Source organism: Ctenopharyngodon idella, chromosome 6 (assembly GCF_019924925.1).
Source record: "Ctenopharyngodon idella isolate HZGC_01 chromosome 6, HZGC01, whole genome shotgun sequence".
Classification (NCBI taxonomy): Eukaryota; Metazoa; Chordata; class Actinopteri; order Cypriniformes; family Xenocyprididae; genus Ctenopharyngodon; species Ctenopharyngodon idella.
In genome coordinates this window covers 8744777-8764400 of record NC_067225.1, presented here as the reverse complement: position 1 = coordinate 8764400, position 19624 = coordinate 8744777, and the positions used below count along the sequence as shown (strand labels likewise).

The 19624-nt window shown below is 36.8% G+C and overlaps 1 protein-coding gene across 1 annotated transcript; it reads left to right on the top strand.

The window, feature by feature from the left end:
- The first annotated feature begins 2323 nt into the window (after window positions 1-2323).
- coq7 (coenzyme Q7 homolog, ubiquinone (yeast)) lies at window positions 2324-6602 on the top strand. The gene is made up of 6 exons (XM_051898187.1): window positions 2324-2521; window positions 3645-3823; window positions 3914-4028; window positions 4105-4244; window positions 6104-6172; window positions 6289-6602. Exons 1-6 carry the CDS (start codon window positions 2431-2433, stop codon window positions 6364-6366), a joined length of 672 nt encoding a protein of 223 aa, XP_051754147.1. The 5' UTR covers window positions 2324-2430; the 3' UTR covers window positions 6367-6602.
- The last annotated feature ends 13022 nt before the right edge of the window (window positions 6603-19624 follow it).

Sequence of the window (19624 nt, the reverse complement as noted above, 5' to 3'; positions counted from 1 at the left end):
AATAGTAATTTTATAGTATTTAATTGTATGAAAAAAGTAAAAAGCTTAATCACAACTATTGGTCAAATGTGGCAACATAACAGGGATGTGAGATTTCATCTCTAATTTCATTGTAAGCTACTAATAAAAAATAATTACTATACTATTGATGTGCCACTATGTCCAAAATTGTGAAACTGAATATATCACATGGCCCTCGACATATAGTACATCAAGGCAAGAGTTGTCACGTCTCCCTCATCAGTGCAAACAAATAAACTAAATTTTGCCTGAAGCACTTAGACATTACTCCACCACAGCTATGTCTCAGGCTGTCTGACCAGAGCCTTGGAACAGAGGTGAACACATTATTTCTTTCAACACTTGTGGACATACATGCCAACAGACACTCACTTAATGCTTTTATAAATTATTTTTCTGGGTAATAACATCAGCAGGACTTTATAGATATAGAGCTGAACCCATTATCAACTGAAGCTGAAGATGTCAAATACCAATAACATAAGGGTCATTCCATGTCAAATCAACCAAATTTCAGAAACTTACCCAGCTCAAATTTTTGATTTTGTTAATATTTTTTTCTGTAGAAAGACAAACATAAATAGTGATGAAAGCCAAAATATTAAATGTCACAGATGTATATTTACTGAGTAATCCACTATTTTGTAGAGGGGGGTCAAAATGACAATTTTCACCTGAGATTTGGAGCCAATTTACAAGGGTGTGAAAATGACTTTAGAAAGATGGCAGCATCATTATTTTATTTTTACACAGAGATTGGTAGGTCTATTAGTAAAATCTGTTGACTGTCTGTTAGCTATCTTTGTTTCATTATACGCCAACAGTGACAGTTCAAAAATGGGGAAAAAGCACTTCTTGTGTTTTTAACCTCAACTTTGCATGCCTGTAACTCAAGAAGTATTAAAGATATCTTAATATCCTTTTAGATTCTGGTTCTTGAGAATCTTTCCTTTTGGTATCTTCATTTTAAAGGCCCTCGTTGGTTCAATCCCAGAGATATGGAGATCTTAATGTGGCTCCCTGAGTAAACTGGTAAATTGTACACATTTTCAGTGGTTAAAAACCAAATGTGCTGATACTTAAATTTAAAGAGGAATATCTGAAGAACAAATAATGTTAAAACTAGAAATGTACATCTGTAACATTTAATATTTTCATCACTATTTATGTTTGTCTTTCTATAGAAAAAATATTAGCAAAATCAAAAACTTGAGCCAGGGGAACTTGACACGGTTGATTTGACACGGAATGACCCATAAAATATATAGTCGTGGTGCCTAAATTATATGTTAGCTCCAACCACAAACCTCTGCTAACGCATGATTCTTATATATTACACCACAAAATGATGGACATCTTAATTTACATATCTTGTTCAAATAGTAAAAAGTGTTAACACTGTACTTCTTTTTTCCTAAGGCTGCTCTATTCACTTTTAAAGTTCAGATCCTGTTTCTCAATTGTTTGATCTCACATTTTTTTTACATTCCATCATAGGCTGTTTAAAGAAAAATTGTCGTCATGTTGATCTAGCATCAGATTCTCATAACTAACTCATAGCATTGACTTTACAGGCCGACTTCTACCTACAGTTCAATGTTTACCTAATGCCAGTCGCAGTTCCATAGCAGTCAGCACCTTTCTTCAGATGGCCGAGGTCCATTTTTATCACTGCAGTGAAATATGTGCAGTATGTCTTAATCTAAGACATACTGTAGCTACAGAAGCCATGGAATTTACTGACTTGGGTGAAAAATCACATTCTACACTTCACCAAAGGCATGTAAACTCGACACCTACAGTTTACACTCCATTAAAATGACTTTGTAATGAAAATTACAAGGACTAGAAACTGAATGCAAAGGGCAATTGTCTATGTCTACGCCACTGAAACGCAGCATTGAGAACAATTTGGTCAGTATAGGATTAACAAGTAGATATAGGAAACTTTTACACTGACTATCCTACCCAATCAGGTGGGAAAATGTCTAGTGCTGGATGTACACTATACACATCAATGTTAGTTTAGCTGTCCAATTGACAAATAAGTTCTGTATTGCTTCGATATATTTAGTAGTAACCAAATGACTTGCACTAGTTCGACTCGACTCATTTGTGTGAGAGTGCCACCTATGGGCCATTAGGTGAAATATTGAAACTACACCAAAAGTAATATTTTGTGAGGCATATTCTTTACAAACAGTTTTCTTTGTTTGTTATCGTTGTCTCCACAAAAAGCATTTTCTCTGTGACATATTACAGAGTCCTCCAGCATCACACACCCACCCAGCGTCCACACGTGCACGAACGTAGCGACGCGATGACGTCACTTAAAAGCGCCACAACCTTCAGTGAAAATATATAATATTTCTCTTTACAGTGCGATATATAATTGTATCATTTCTAGACATGCAGAGAGCCGCGAAGTGTGCTTTGAGACCCGACCTTAGTCTTGTTTTGTGTCCGTCAAGCGTAAGGAACTGTCGTGCAGTAAACAGAGGTAAATATGTGCATGTATGTGTGAGTTTATGACAGCTGCTGACTGTCCGGATCACACACTGATGTCAGGAAAACAATTCCTCGAACTTCGTCTGTAATACTGTTGAAATGAGGACTTTTAGTGATGGTTTTAACCTGGTAATAATAACAATGGAAAAACTCAAAACCCAGATGATTTGTAAAGGTTCTGATTAAAGGTTTATATGACTTGATGATATATATATATTTTTTTATTATTATAGAAAATGTGTAGCTCATCTTAATATTTCAGAAACTTGCAGATAAGGACTAGAAGTAATATTTTGGTTGGTAATGCAGATATTTGAATATCAGATATTTTTGTCAACATAATGTACTATCCACAAAATAAGGCCTGAAATCAAATGGTTAGTTTGGAATGGTTTAACCTTCAGAAATGTTGATTTTCAAACTTAAATGTTATTTTTTATTGTCTTTGCAGTTTTTTGCAACCCTTTTAACATTGTAGACATATCTATACAAACCCTGTTACCTAATAAACTGAATAACTCAAAAGCAGTCAGCGTTAAATTGAGAAAATTGAATGTACTTGTTCCCTTGCCGTACTGTAGAAAAGGTCTAAATTATGTTGTATCTTGAGGTATAATGTTAGATTTTGTAATGGGGGAAATTATGCAGCTAAAGGGTTGCACACAGAATATGGGACACTTCTTTTCTTGGTAACTAAAATGATTTAATATTTTCAAAATATTTTGTTTTTACACACTGTATTGAATATAAATTCAATCAATTGTCAAAATTATGAAGTTGTTGTATAATTTTAATTTTTGGGAGAAGTTCGAGACATTTTGATGTGTAACAGGCCAAAAATCTCATCATGTTATGTCATATATTTTATGTTATATAATAGATTATCACATATATTTAATTAAAAAGGGGCTTCTAAAAAAGTCATGGGTGCACTAGACCATACATTATGGTCACTATACAGAAATTCCCATATTTTCATTTGTGCTGTTTCATAGTTTCTGAAGTGTTTATTATTATTTTAAAATGTGGAAATAGTAATAATAAACTGGGAGAAGAGGTGTCCAACCTTTTGTAGTTCTTTGTCTTACAGAGTTATTGTGTTTGTATGTGTGCAGTAAGTGGTTCCGTGTCATGTAGAAGATACAGCGTCCTTCCTCCAACATGTGACGAAGAGGAGAAAGCCATGCTGGACAGGATGTTGAGGGTTGACCATGCAGGAGAGTACGGAGCCAATCGCATCTACGCTGGGCAGATGGCAGTTCTCGGACGAACTCAGACAGGGCTTCTAATCCAAGTACTGAACGTCAGTCTAATGACTTTAAATACACATATGCCAAGTTCAATGGAATAACTAAATGTGTAAATGTGCTTTTCACATCTGCAGCATATGTGGGACCAAGAGAAAATACATTTGGAAAAGTTTAATGAGATCCTGGGTGAGCATCGGGTTCGACCAACATTATTGTTGCCGCTATGGAATGTCGCTGGGTTTGCATTAGGTATGTTTTTGCATGCTTATTTACTTCCTTTTGCACTGTAACTTGTAATAATTAACTCTTACATCCATGGTTTTAGGGGCATGTACTGCTCTTCTGGGTAAGGAAGGAGCCATGGCTTGCACTGTTGCAGTAGAGGAGAGCATCTCAGAGCACTACAACAGCCAAATCCGAACACTCATGGAGATTGATCCAGAGAGATATACAGAGTTATTACAGGTAATGTGTGTGCTTATACCAGTGCTGTGCATGCACACTTACAATAAAGGGCCTGATATACTTCAAACGAAATCAAAGAATGAACTGGTGTGATGTAATTTTGAACAAAATCAGGCCAAAACGAAGTTTGTTTCAGGAGTTCAAAATAGCTTGCCAAAGCTCACCTTCAAACTACCGTTGGTCTGTGGCCATTACGTAGTAGGGTGGGTGTGCTCTGGGGCTTTGCCTTCTTTGGTGCGGTTCATTTGTTCTGTTCTGTTCAGTCCGTCGATGTCAGACGCGAGTAAAAAAACATGAACACATTGGAGAGCCGCTTTATGGTAGAAATTGAAGTTGTACTTCTAATTGAATGTGGCATTGACACTTTTTTAATACTGTAAAGCTGCTTACTTTAAAGCAATCTATTGTATAAAGTGCTATATAAATAAACGTGACGTGACATGACTTGACTGGAGAGCCGAATTGCAGAGCTTGTGCAAACATATCCACGTTGCTATGATCAGATGCTTTCTTAACTGCTGCCTTCTTGTTGTGTTTATTTTGTTATTGAGAGGAAAGCACACAGCACTTGTTTACATACTCGTATAAATACCGCTCAGCAGTGTGGGCGGTGCCGGGATGTTCGCTAACAGTATACTGCTGCAAAAGTATATAGAGATAAATGATTGTCAGCCCAAATAGCAAATCAAATCGTTGCGCTGTTGCTTTCTTCCATTTTGTTCATCAAGCTTTAAAGGCACAATATTACGATTTTTGGATTAAAATATCCAAAAAAACACTAGAACAATGTTATATATTTTGTTGACTTGTGTACTTATAATATCCTCGATTTCCGGTTTTATTTTGTAGAAACCATTGAAACACCAAAGACGCTTTAATATATTTTAACTGTTTGGATACATATTTAGACAGAAAACTAATCATTATTACATAGCTCAACACGTTTAGTCTTATTGTTTCTCATTTTCTTGATTATATTAATATGATATTCTAATATCGATCTAGCTTACTGCAGTGTGCAACAAGTGTCTCTCACAGCAGCCTCCGAGCGAACGCACAGAGTAACGTTATAACATCATTATCAACACACTCAAATGTATCTAATATGATGAACAGTGTTGCGTTACCCCACATATGCTTGACCAGAAGAAGCAGAAGTGGTGACTGCGGCATAATAAAAGTTCCTCTGCTCTCGAGGCGTTTGTCGCGCTCGTCTCTCATTAGCAATCGCTCCAGCGGCAGCACAGCACTCGCCCTGCTCTGATTCATACTACAGTAACGTTAATAATCTCATCCATGAACATGATTTCTGCCCATCGGATTCTTTTCCACCAGCTGTGAGGCGAAGACAACATCTTCCATGATTCCGCGCTCAATCACGGCGGCGTCATGCTACACATTTGTTTTGAATAGGCGACCTCTAGCGGCGAAAAATTACATATTGTGCCTTTAAAGCTTATTGAACTGTCAGACACATACAAGCCTCCTTTTTATGGCAAATTCCCTCAAATATGGTAAAAAGGTGTTGTTATGGCACATGTAATTTGATAGCTATGCATCTAAAGTGGCAAGTTAATGGAGTTTTGTTCATTCTGTTCCCGAAATCAGCCAGTTATCTCAAAAAAAGCAATCGTTCGATCAGACTTTTCATTCTTTATGACACTGACCTTCGTTCATTTGAAAATTTCTGTGATGTTTAATTCATTAAAAAAAGACAGTACGTATAAAGCATGTGTATTTGGGCTTCACTTAGGATACTTGTGCATCTGTTGATTTGTTTTTTTGAGCAAAATGCAAAAAGGTGTATATCTAAAATAATACACACTGATTAATAAACTAAATGTTTTTAATTCAATCAGATTATTAAAGAATTTCGTGATGATGAAATTGAACACCATGACACAGGATTGGAGCATGACGCTGAGTCGGTGAGTTTTGCATGTCGGTTTCCTTGTTTGAATCATGGAAATGTACGTTACACTGTTTTGCAGTGTTTTTGTGTTTTCATTTCAAGTTTTTTTTTAATTTCTTTTTCCCTCTTTAGGTGCCAGGATATTTTCTTTTGAAAACAGCAATACAGCTTGGCTGTAAAGCTGCTATCTATATCTCTCAGCGTATTTAGTGTCATTTTAACAATGCGTGACATGTAAATATTGTTTTGTTTCTGTTATTCATGTATAGTAAACAGTTGATGGAAAGAGAGCACATTTTGAGAATTTAAATGAATTTAAAAGAATTCAAATGATGCTGAAAGAAAACTTTTGACATCCACAAGTTTTGTAATTAAAAAATACAAACATAATATGCCTTTTGTCTTTCAAGACTGTATATTTGCCCCAAATAAATGTGTTCACAAAATCATTGTTTTATGTTTTATTTGACCTGAGAGGACATCCTTAGCAGAGAGGCTTTAACAGAAACCATGGTGGTATAAAATTAACTACGATATCATTATCACAGTTAAAAGTTTATATTTTGATCAAGCATTTTAAGTAAAGTCAGATGACTTGGGCTGAAAGATTGAAATGATTGCAAGTAATGAAATAAGAAGTTTTGAAATGAAATATTATTGTGTATGTTATCCGTATGGCGCCACCCGGTGGTCAGAATATGGAAAATGACTTAAAGGGACAGTGCACCCACAAATGAATCTTCTATCATTTACTCACCCTCATGTCATTGCAAACCCGGATGCATTTCTTTCTTCTGTGAAACATAAAAGAAGATATTTTGAAGAATGTTGGTAACCAAACATTCTGGTTCCCATTGACTTGCATTCAATGGACAAAAAATACAGAAGTAAGAAAAGTTTGGAGCAACATGAGGACTAAATAATGACAATTTTCATTTTTAGGGGTGGACTATATCTTTAATGCAAGAGATCTAATTGATAGCTCTATGAAAATCTACCTTGCTACGAAGGCCAGATCTCCAGAGAACATTGGTCAGAATATTTTCAGATCATGGGAAATTAAATGAAAATAGTGTTTGACAGTGGAAGATGTCATCATGTAGCAAGCACTTTAGTTTACAGTGCATATGTTTCCTGGAATTAAAATCAATGACCTTATCATTGCTAGCACTATGTTCCACCTTTTGAACTACAGGAAATTGAAGACAGACATGAATGTAACATTTGACATTTATAAGCAGAGATTCAGTGCAGTTTGTCTTTCCCGTGAACCAATTTTCCACCTCACAATGGATCAGATGTTTCAGTGTTCGAATGACATCACCTTCCAGCCATACTGCACACTGAAACAAACTACCGGCACGCTCTAGGTCACATATATAAACAGTGACGTGTTCATAAATCATAAATCATGTCCCTCAGTTTAGCTCCTGTTGCAAAACACTCATAAATTTCAAAGAGGTTAAACAACCGTCCATTGTTACTGATTTTGTTTAAAATAGGCATTGTGTAAATGACAGCTGTCAAGCCCTTCTGTGATGCCACATTGCTTCATTAGATGTGTTAATTTCTCCAAAGTGGGTCAGAATTCAGTGAGTGTGCTGATTTAAATGAGTCTCTTGACTTATGCTGTTAGACTGCTAAATAGTGTTTGTTTAACTTCAAGGAGCATTAATGACATTGGACTAAACACTTAAAACTTAAATAGAAATGTTTCTAAGCACTGGGTTGATACTTTTATACAAATTGTAGCTATAAATAAGTTGTCTCTTAATAAGCATTGAAATTATTCACTAATTAATGTACATTCATTTTTCCCTTCACACTGCAGTTGCACATCCATATTGGTTGTCATAGTAACGACACTAACTTTCTGCATTTTAGCTAAGATAGTAGCGATTCGAGTGCACAGTAGGTTGACCATTTCTCTTACTTTGCTGTTGCCGTTATTCTTTAAATATAGAATTTCAATATATACTCAATATTTGTCTTTCTAATAACATTTACTGCTAAATGTACTTAGCATCTATATGTATAGTAGACGGCACATTTGAACAGACACGTCGGCGCGCCCGCCATTTTGAACAGGGTCAGCGTGTCGTGCCACAACATTGCGAAGCTTCTGGTCGTGAAACCGTCAATATTAATGCTGCGTTCCAGGCAACCCGTGTTTTTCCAACCTTCTACCCATGAAAGTGCACTGGAATGGCAGTCAAACCCGTGATTTTCCACCCGTGAACTCGTACTAGATCGATGTACTCCCAGTTCCACACTCTGACGTCACATAGCCCGCGAAATAACAATGGCAGCCCCTATGGATGCGGTGTTTATGCAAGTGGTACACAGTGAGAAATAGACTTTAGGACAATATAACATTGCAATCAAATTAATAATAATATAATAATGAGAAATAATACACACACGATTATGTATTACAATGTTATGTGTGAAATGATTGTAAATGAGCATAAGCCCCATACGGTCCGCCATGCTGGTTTGTTTACATCTAGCTACCACAATTCCTTGCACTCAGCAAAGACTATATAGACCTTATGTAGCCCCACCCCTTTTCAGTGCTGCGCTCGTTGTCTTTTGACTTCCGGCTTGTATTTCCACAGCGATCTTATGTATTTATGAAAGAACTGCTCATTTTAAAATCTTCCCGGTCTACTGACATTTGTTAAGACATCTGCTTTGAACATAACAATGCTCATGATAACTTTCATTAACTCTACAACAGGTAAATCCACTTCACCAGCTAATTATTCTTCAACAGCGATGCCATAGAAATATACAGAGCTACCGCAAAAACGGAAGTTCAAAGACAATATTCTAAAGATGGCGGCGCGCTTGTTTCTCTGGTAAATAAGGTCTATAGAAAAACACAAGACGCATCACTCGTATTATTATGAAAGGGAGAAAGTGCAATGCGCAATATGGTGGAATAAGTCCCGCCTTCTAAATAAGAGCCAATCGCCGACTGGTAAAGTCATCGCGTCACTGCAGCGGCCGTTAGAAGCTCCAGTTTCTATAGAAACAGTCAGACGCGCGCCTCAGATATGAGGCACAAGAGACGTGCATTTAGGCATTAAAAAAGACGCATGCGCATTAGGTTGATCCAGCCTGAAAAATACCGTTTTTTGTCATGATTCGAGCGTTTAGAAACAAAATTTATGAGACAGTTGTTGTCAGATTTCATTGGTGATTTCAAATAAGAAATCGAAAGCTTGGCAAACAGCTTTAGAGAATTTGATGTTTCCCCATTCAAAGAGATAGGAGCTGCACTTGGATGCCCGAGAAGCGTTTCAAAGATGGCCGCCGAGTGAAATGACTTGTCTTAAAGGGACTTTGCCTGGAACGCTACAAAGTCCTGAGTCGTGGTTTGAAGTCGTGACTTACGGGCTCAAAAACCAGCCTGGAACGCATGTTTAAATTCTTGAAGAAATGGGATAACCTTTCACAGGTGAGAATATGTTGGTTTGTGTTTTTATATGTATTAACTCAATATTAAAGGTTTTTAAATTATGGTAACTTTTAAATGTCATGTTTGCTAATGCCTTCGTCTTGTATTTTGTTAGTTTAGCAAAATCATCCGCTGAACTCTATTGTAGATATAGATAATCATACATTAATACAATCAATTAAGGTTGCAGATGCTCAGTCAATTTGCTCTCGAGAGTTCACATACCGGCTTTGACCGTTCCAATATGGCGGATGGCTTACATAGCGCGGCCTATAGAAACAGCCGATAATGAGGCTATGTGCAGTATATATATATAAGCGGCCCTGAATGGCATAAATACATCCCGTACATACATATATCATGCCTGAAAAATAGCTTAATGTTGGATATCAAGTTTTTTTTCAACCAAGCAGTTTTTTTATGGTTTTATATTTACCTTTCATTTTATAATGGATAATATAATGGATTATTTTTTCACATAGCAATATTTAACAATATTTTTTCTCATATAGCCTACTGTTAAGACATAAATTAATAAAAATAATTTCTGCCCACCTATTCTCTGGATGACAGCAGAATTTGCACTTCTTAAAGCCCACCTGAGTCAGGGATTTATTTCTGTTTTAGATTAATAGTGCTGACAGCTTTGTTGTATGATGAAAGATGTTTAAAAAAAGCAACAAGTATTGAATTGCATATTTGGCATCCAGATTGTGTGACAAAATTACCATAACATAAAAGTTTGAGTGATGAGTCCAGTCAAGCTGCAGGTGTTAATACCAGTAAACCATAAATCCGATAACTATATTATCTCACTGTTTTAGAGAATGGAGAGAAAATATCAAAACTTTTAGTCAATTCACAGATGTATTTGAGAAAAAATAAATAAATAAAATCATAAAATATAAAGGATGTTAAAATAGAAGTAAACAATTCTATTCTCCAGAAGGAAGCATTTTTTTCTAATCCCAACTCCTTTCTTTCAGGTTTATCCATTTGTCATGGACCATAAATGTATTTTTATGTGCCTGAACACAACTCTGTTGAGCAGATCTTTTGTTTTAATCACAGGATATATAGCATACAGCCAATCATCAGTAATTACTGGGATAATCTCCCTTGAGCAGTCTGGAGTTACCTTTTCAGTTGCGATAGGTTAAACCTACCTGGGAACTACTAACCTTTATGTCAGCACCCCAAATACTTTACCATAAAGCCTCCTACAGTAATGTCCCACAGTGCAAGAGCCAACAGTAACCACATAAGCAGATTCTCACAGTTATGTTCAGTTTGTTTTAGTTTTCATGGACATTTCAGTTTGTTTTCGTTAGTCACGTCTTCCTTTGTTCAAATTTCCCGCCACCTTTTAATTGTCATGGTAATTCATTTGATCATCACAGGTGTTCATTATTAGTTCCCTCGTTTACCATGTATTTAAGTTGCTGCCTTTGCACTCTTCAGTTGTCTGGTATTGCTTGTGTTAAGACACTCTGTTACGCTTTTGAATTATCTTTGAGTCTTCTAAATAAACCTTGTTTGATTTTTGTATTCATCTTCATTGGAGCAACTCGTGACACAGATCCTCTTTACCACTTACGTCTGTCATCATAAATATAACATCAGTTTGACTCAATCTCACTCACTTCACAATCTGTTAGTGTGATGAGGCTTTTTTAAAAGCATTATCACTTAATCCAACATTGCAGATGTTAGCTACATAATTATTAGGCGTCCAAGCACTGTGTTTTTGTTTTTCTTCTTCTACTTTTCTGCCCTAAAAGTGTATGAGTCAGAAACTAAGTCATAGAGATCCCAAACTTGGCATGATTGTCCCAAATGTTTTAAATCATAACTTTGGAACTATAAGGGCTTGAATCAAAATACTCATGAATCTTTCGTTTAATTTCCCTTTTTTTTCCTGACATTTTCTGCCAAAAATCAACTTTTTTTAAATCCTCCTAAGCTGTTGGTCCGATTTGCATGACATTTTGCTTATGACAAAAGTTATCAAAAGAATTTTGTTGCATCTAAGCGTTGGCAAAGATTCAAGCCAATAAAAATTTTGAGGTGTTGCTTATTTTAACTAATGGACTTGTATCTGCCGAACGCAAAGTCTTGACAAAACTTGATACACATGAACAAAAGGACATTCTGAGGATACACAACAAGCTGCAACAAATTCTAACCATAGGGTGCTCTACAACAGATACCCTCATAACTCTACAACCATATGTTCAATCAGACTAAGTTGAATTGGTATGCATCTGCTTTGGGGCAAATGCTAACATAGTCTTCAACAGTATTCCTTAGATAAACCAACAAACATTAATGCCAGCAACCAGTCAGTTTGCAGTGGCTAATAATGTCAAATCAGGGCTGACTATTCAAAAATGGACACTTTTATATAGTGTTAAACTGAGACTGTGTGTGTACCAAATTTTGTAAGAATCTGCCACAATATGCCGCTATAAGCAAATTGTCAAGAATTCTGCATTAGTATATGCTAGCATCAGAATTCTTATTTCCTAAGAATTTATATTTATTTATATGTATATTTATATGTATATTAAATTCTAATTTTCTGAAAAACCTATTTTTTCAAACTCGTCCTAGGCTGTTTTGTCTAATTCACACTAAACTGGGTATCCATCATCTCAAGATACTCCAGACAAAGAGTTATCAAAATAATTTTGCTTCATTTAGTTTGTTGTGGAGATGTTGTGGCTGATATATTTTTGGGTGTGGCCCATGACAAATTGGCCTATATCTTGTGAATACAATGTCCAAACTTCACAAAACATGGTACATGTGGACAACAGGACAGTCTAAAGAAACATGCCAAATGTCATGAATTTCTGATGCTCAGCTGATGCTAATAGCACATTTTCCTTAAACTTAAATCCTTTAAGTTTTCTATCAGTTTGAATGGCTGAATATTTAGTCAGTTATAGTCTGCTTTATAAATATCATACATTTTTGTAAGCTCTTTCATTAAACTCTAACTTATAGTATCATTGGAGATTCAAGACTGTTGACTTTGCAGTAAAAACACATAATATTTGGAATAATGCATGTGTATATCTGTATATCTGAGGAAGGGCTGTTTCGCCTGAACTCACCTCTCAGAGGAATCCACTTTTATATTGAGGAAATCAGCATTAAGAAAAAATTCAAAACATTATGGCTCCTGTATCTGTGAATAATTCTTGCTGTAAATTTTGAGCACAATGGTAATATAAATCCGCACAAACCATGAAAACTTTCGGATGCAGATCATTTTGTTTCTGGGCAACATCTGAAGCGTCCAATGAATCACTGACTATAATGCTGAACACCCTCTCTAGCTCATATCTCTCTGTCAGGTATTTTTTATACATAAGATGAAAGTGTATCTGATAATTTTTGTACTGTAAACCCTAGTCTGCTGTTATGCAGTAACTCAAACTAACGTCTCTTCCTCCTTATACTGTCCCTGGTTTATCACATTAACAAAATTAATGTCACTGTCATTATTTACTCACCCTCATGTCATTCCAAAACTGTATGACTTTTTTACTTTTTCAGAACTTTTTGCCCATGCAATGAACATCTCGAAATTGGTTGTCTTGTACATGAATAAGACTACTTTTTCTGGCTCTGTATAGAATGCTTTCAAGAACCACAAAGAAATAAATGTTTTGATTACAGCAAGCAGTTTTTTTTTATATGTTTATTTTTTAGGGCAAAATTACTTCTGTGCCCATAAAAAAACAATACTTGTTATTTTACATAAGATCAGGTTAATGAGTATATTAAACAAAAATCTCCATGCATTAAATTGATGATCAAACTGTGGCATATAGCTTGGCCACCACTCCATTAGTATATGTGCGTGAGTAGGGGTGTAATAACATTGCCGTATAGAACAAGAACATATGTATGAATGTATAGATGTTTGTCTTTGTAAGTCATGACATTGTTTGAGGAGCCTACAGTTGTGTTGGCACCTCCAACGGCTGCGTTTCTGATCAGATGGGGCAGCTTATGTGAGGTCCCAGAGGGTGGCGTGACCCCAGGGAACATTAATCAATGGCTTTGACAGGAGTGTGGCTTCACCAGCATGACTTCAAGGCCATTCTGCTGCTCAGCACTGTCATGAGTTTGTGCTGGCTCTTCAAGCTATTTGCCCAAGCATTTGATAAGGCCCCACACGACCCAAACGCTGGACACTCACACACACTTACAGATGGATCCCAATAGTGCTCAGGATATAGATATATTTTGTAAAGTAAATGTGATGTAGGGGGTAAAACTCTTGAACAAAGCACTTCAACAGGAAACTCAAGGGCATCTGCCCTTGTAAAAAGAATATTGTAAATATTTTTGGATAAGAGCTTTTTTTCTGGCTGACATACATAAAGCAGCAGTGTCAAAATACAGTCCAAAAACACTGTTCACTGTTTGTTCTTTAGCTTTGTTTGCATTTTACAGACAGTCAGTGTAGGTTCCCCCCTTAAGAACAATGCCAAATTTTAATTAATTGTAACATTGTGCCATTATATTCACTCAACTATTCTATTTAAAATAGTTTTTTGACATTTTAGTTGAATAATTGAATAAGTGATGACAGACAAGGCAGAGTCCTGGTAAAAGAGATCTATCTGAAAGGTACATTTATTCTGTGACTTATATAAAGGTATATGAATACATAAATAATAAATTGCAACACTATGAATTCAAAACTCAGTTAGCTTATAGGTTTTAATGAATATACTGTATAAGATGTCTGAAATGGAAACATCTAACTCATGGGTTGGGGGTGCATCTTACCCCAAGGGTCTAATTTTATCTTTTCACTTAAAAATCAATTAAAGGATTAGTTCACTTTCAAATGAAAATTAGCCCAAGATTTACTCACCCTCAAGCCATAGATGTATATGACTTTCTCCTTTCTGATGAACACAATCGGAGAAATATTAATAAATATCCTGACTCATCCGAGCTTTATAATGGCAGTGAGCGGGACCAACAAGTATGAGCTGAAGAAAGTGCCTCCATCCACATCCATCGATCATAAACGTGTGCTCCACACGGCTCCAAGGGGGGTTAATGTCCTTTTGAAGTGAAGCGATGCATTTGTGTAAAAAAAATCCATATTTAACAAGTTAAACTGGTGTCGTGTCAGTTACGCTTTTTCCGTAAGTTGAACAGGGAAGGCGTAGGACGTAGTGTAAGCTTTTTGAACTGCAAGAGTTTTACACTTCGTAAGTTGAATATGAAAGGTGGTCTGGTGGAAGCTAGATATTTTACTTCATAACTTGTTAAAAATGATTTTTTTTTTTTTTTTTTTTTTTTTTTTTTACACAAACGCATCGCTTCGCTTCAGAAGTGATGGGCTTCGGTAGGCACTTCTCATTCATTTCTATGGTATCCTCAAACAACACTCCAAAAAATGCTGGGTTGAAAATGGACAAACACAGCGGTATGTTTGCCCATGTGCTGGGTAGTTTTATTTAACTCAACTATTGTTTAAAAATTACTATATGTCTGGCTTAAAATGAACCCAAAATAGGTTGGAAATTAAAAATCAGACACATAATTACTAGACGTAACAATAATACATTTAACCCAACCACTGGGTTAAAACAACCCAATAGCTGGCTTTGTCCATTTTCAACCCAACTTGGGTTGTTTTTAACCCAGCATTTTTTAGAATGAATGATTGACTGTCGCATAACAGCAATTCAATGACGACAAGGCTATAATGTGATTGGTTATCAAGGCACACGTGATCTAAGTTGAACATTAAGCTTTCTCCAATGGTAGAGCCGTGGAGGTTGGTATCTTCCCGTAATAAGACCATTTCAGTTACTGCTTAATTGGTTCAGAACACACGAGTGAATAGACTCTTTTCACACTTCCAGGTTTGAAACATGGAAGTAAACGACAGAAAGGCAAACTATTGATTGTGTTTAAAGGAAATCTCAAACTTACAGTAACTCTGACATGACATGTAATCACTATTTACAGGTGCAGTACATGGGAGACCACAACAAATATTACTTTTTGCATTCCCATTTGCTCCAGATAAAATCCACTGTTGTGTTTCAATGACTTTTCAAAAAATAGAGAGAGAGAGATGGATTACTGTAGGCTAGTCAGAAAAGAGAGAGAGATAGGAAACATCTCTCCGCAGCTGTATTAGAAACTCTCCTGCAGCAGTGTTGATTATGTTTTTGTAATTTAATGCCAGAATAATATAAATCAAAGTGTACAGTGTAGAATTAAAAATGTAATGAGTTAAAAAAAAATGTAAACAAAATATTTTAAATATGTATTAAGCAATGCTAGATTTACTATGTAAATTAAGGTTAAAAATGTGTCATTACACTCTGTGGAAAAAGGTTTATTGCTTAATTGTTCAGCAACACACAAGTAAAATGTTTTCACAGTTGTTAGTGCATAATAGGTCAGTAAACACATGCAATGTTCTAATACACCTCAGCTGGGTGTGGAATGATGAGATAAAGCTCTTGCATGATGAAAGTGACTTTTGAGTTGCACCCTTGGAATCTCAAAATTCAAATCATGCCACTTGTTTTCTATGGCTATTACATCATGGAGCCTGCCAAGACCATCAATCCCATTGACTGCTTACAGAAGGTTAACATGTCATCTACCATAACGCCTGCTTCAGCACTTTAGAGGGCGTCTCACACTTTACACCAATACAGCAAAGCCTGAGATGTCAGTACTGATGACAAACAGCCACAATCACAGAACTGTTCTCATCTCTCCTCTTGGGGCTTGCACTGTGAGCGTGCAAGTCACCTGCACCTTTGCATATATATTTCTCTCTCATAAAATGCACTTGAACACTGCTGACAGTCGAAACTATGTAAGATTTTCAAGCGATCCCATTGGTTCAATTCAACCTACAGCTCTAGATGAACTTGGATCTACATGCACTGAATAAGCTGAACAACTGTCTGGTGTGCAAATCGCAAGCATTCAGCTTAGGTGTTTAGATGATGTGATCCCTTCGGATCACGACCTTTACACATTACTCTGCTCTGAAAATCAGATCTATACAGTTCTCGGAGGTGCGGCATGCTTTGATGCCTGTCAGCTGAGAAATGCACTCGCCTGCCTTCAAATGCAGTGTTGACACACACACGGACACAGACAAAGTGCTCGGACCACTCAAGTGCTTAATGTCAGGAACTGACCTTGGCTGTACATTTGAAAAACACATTCCAAACAAAACTGAGTACTAGTTCTTTGCTGGCCAGTGGCTTGGCTGCCTGATTATGCAGTGATATGGAATTGGTTTCCTTTTTTAAAAAAAAAAAGAGACATTATGGGCATCTGTGTCATTTCTGGTCAAGAGCTGCCGAGTTGCTTTAGGTTCAGACCCACAGACTATCTGTAGCATCTCGCCAGCTTCTGCAAAAAAATCTATTGAAGCAGATATCAAAGACAAAAAAAGACAAGCAATGCCATCTAAAAGCTTTTTTCAAAACATTCTGGCTTGTATTGGAAAAAGAAGGTGAAGGATTTACACCTTTTTTTCTCTGTTTTTCTGCATTTTGAGGTCTGCTTCGCAGATTGTTGCAGTGAATTTTGGGAAGACAGGAGCATGTGCGTGCTTCTAAATACAGAAAGAATGAAGAATGTTTTAAGCTCAGTAGATCAAATTCAGAAATGTCATTTGATTAGCTGTTTAGACATTTTTGTCTAAAAATTTTCACATATCTAAAGCATTTCTGGCAACACTTTAAAGACTTCAGGTCTTACAACACAATGAAAGGTAAAAACATCTTGAGTCTAAAACTGTGCCTATACGAGAAGTCCAGGTTAAGCAACCTTAATCATATTATATTATATTATATTAAGCAAAAGTGGCGAATACGATCATGGTTAATTATGCTGAGTTATGCTGAACCTGGTTTACCCTTCTCAAAGACAACCATAAACCTACAAGATATAAGATTATAAAATTACACCAATAATCTGTGAAAAACTTTAAATGGCTTTTCACACTGCACTTAACCCTGTTTTATCGTCGTTCTAAACAACGCTTTTAACCCCGAGCAAAGGAGCGTTTCACACTTTTAATTTAGAAGCGGGGTTAGCACCACGTTTTACCCGGGGCTATTTTTCCAGCCGATAAACGATAAAACACTGACAGCCAATCAGAATCCATTCTAATTTAAGGGCTCACGCATTTAAAATTGTAGACAATATTGTGGAGAAGTTAATCACCAACGTCCAGAAAAAAAGCCACCGCAGTTTGACAAGTTTTTCAAGGATACTTTAAGAAAATGGATATATGGAAAACAATCAGTCATACCCTCAGAATAAATGGTGAGAATATTAACAGAGATGAGATCATTATGCCAGTCTAGTAAACAAACAGTGTAACATAAAATTAACGTTACCTCAGGTATCCAGCTCTAGTTTCGACATCATTCCCTTGCTTCCTTTGAAGTTGCAGTGAAAAAGACTAGGCTTTGTTTTTATTCCACTATATTGACTTCTTCAGCTAAATTCACTGTTAGATTAGATCGATTACACTAGCTATTCACTCAAAACAGCATGCTGAGGACATCTGCTGGTTAAAGCAGTGTAAATGCAACAAGAACAGAAAAATAATGTTGTACACACTTTGAAACCATAGCGTGTGAGCTTAGAATAAACAGACTGTTATCGTTCATTGGTGTGGATGCAAATATAGTTATCATTATAGTTATCTTTATAGTTATCGTTCTCTGTGTGAACGAGCCTTTAGAATGTTACGACTAGACGCTTAGCAACTGACAACCAATCGCGTGTATTATATTCACACGCTTTGGGGAGTCACGGAAACAGCGTGCGATGTATAAGCAGTCGTTTCTGCGTATGATAGGAAAAATGTCAAACGGCAATTTGAGTGAAGAAAAGACCGTCATTCTTACCTTTATAGTTCGAAAAAAGTTCACTCAGAAAAATCTTGATTTTACAGTCAGCAATATGTAATATGAGGACGTGCAATGATAGAGCCTTTATGTAAACAGGTCACGTGCTGCATTTGTCCAGTCAGTGACACTGACACCGCAAATATGCAGATAAGGACTTTAACCCGGGGTTATTATGAATACCCAGGATTAACTGTTATCCCCAGGTATAGTGCATAGTCAACCCCCCCACCCCCCACATTCTGCTTTGTCCGACACGCGACAAGCTGTCACGCCACAGAGTGAAAAATACATCGCGGAGCAAAGAGGACACTGACAACACGTCGACAAACAAGACAGAGCAGGTTACTTATGATATTAAACAAAGTCCCAGCTATCAAATTGTGTAATTTTTTAAGAAATTCGAACAATAAAAACCGTTTTGTGGCTCTTTAAAGTGTTGTGCCAGATTGCTGTAGCTCCTCAGCTCAAGCGGCTCGTGAACTGATCATCTCTTCCTACTAGTTAATTTAATGCATCAAATAAACATGAATGAACATGAGAAGTAATGATGTTTCAAACGCAGAAAGACGTCAGTGCACACCATTTTTAAAGTTCAAGTCCACCGAGGCTAATCTTCTAACTCCTGACTGCTTTGTCGGACAAAATGGCGGATTCGGCGTTATGATTGGTTAGATCACTTGTCAGTCAAACTCCCGGCGAAGGGTCAATTACAGTGGCGTGTACAAACCTCCGGGAGGGCAGGGGCGAAAGCGCGTTCCGGGGGGATGATTGTGGGTCTCCCTCGGTAGAAATCGCGTTCCGGGGGAGGAGAAATGGAAACGCGGGGGCACCGCGATGCGACCGCAAAGGGCACTTTCACTTTCGCGATCAAAGGGGCAGGGGCTCAAGCCCCCTCCGCCGCCCCTGTGCACGCCACTGGTCAATTATGTAATAACTTGTATAGTTAAGAAATAGGTAAGTGTGTTTCTGAATGCAGCATTTTTATTAAAGCTGGGTGTAGCAGGTGTGGTTTTTGCCTCTTAAGCCCATGGCTTTATTTTGGATTCTTTTGTATAGTTTTGGAGGA

Excerpts from the sequence above, each read along its gene's own strand:
- coq7 (XM_051898187.1), top strand. The coding sequence starts at position 2,431 with ATGCAGAGAGCCGCGAAGTGTGCTTTGAGACCCGACCTTAGTCTTGTT. Across the intron at positions 4,029-4,104 it reads TGTCGCTGGGTTTGCATTAG|GGGCATGTACTGCTCTTCTG; the intron begins GTATGTTTTTGC and ends CCATGGTTTTAG. Across the intron at positions 4,245-6,103 it reads GATATACAGAGTTATTACAG|ATTATTAAAGAATTTCGTGA; the intron begins GTAATGTGTGTG and ends TAATTCAATCAG.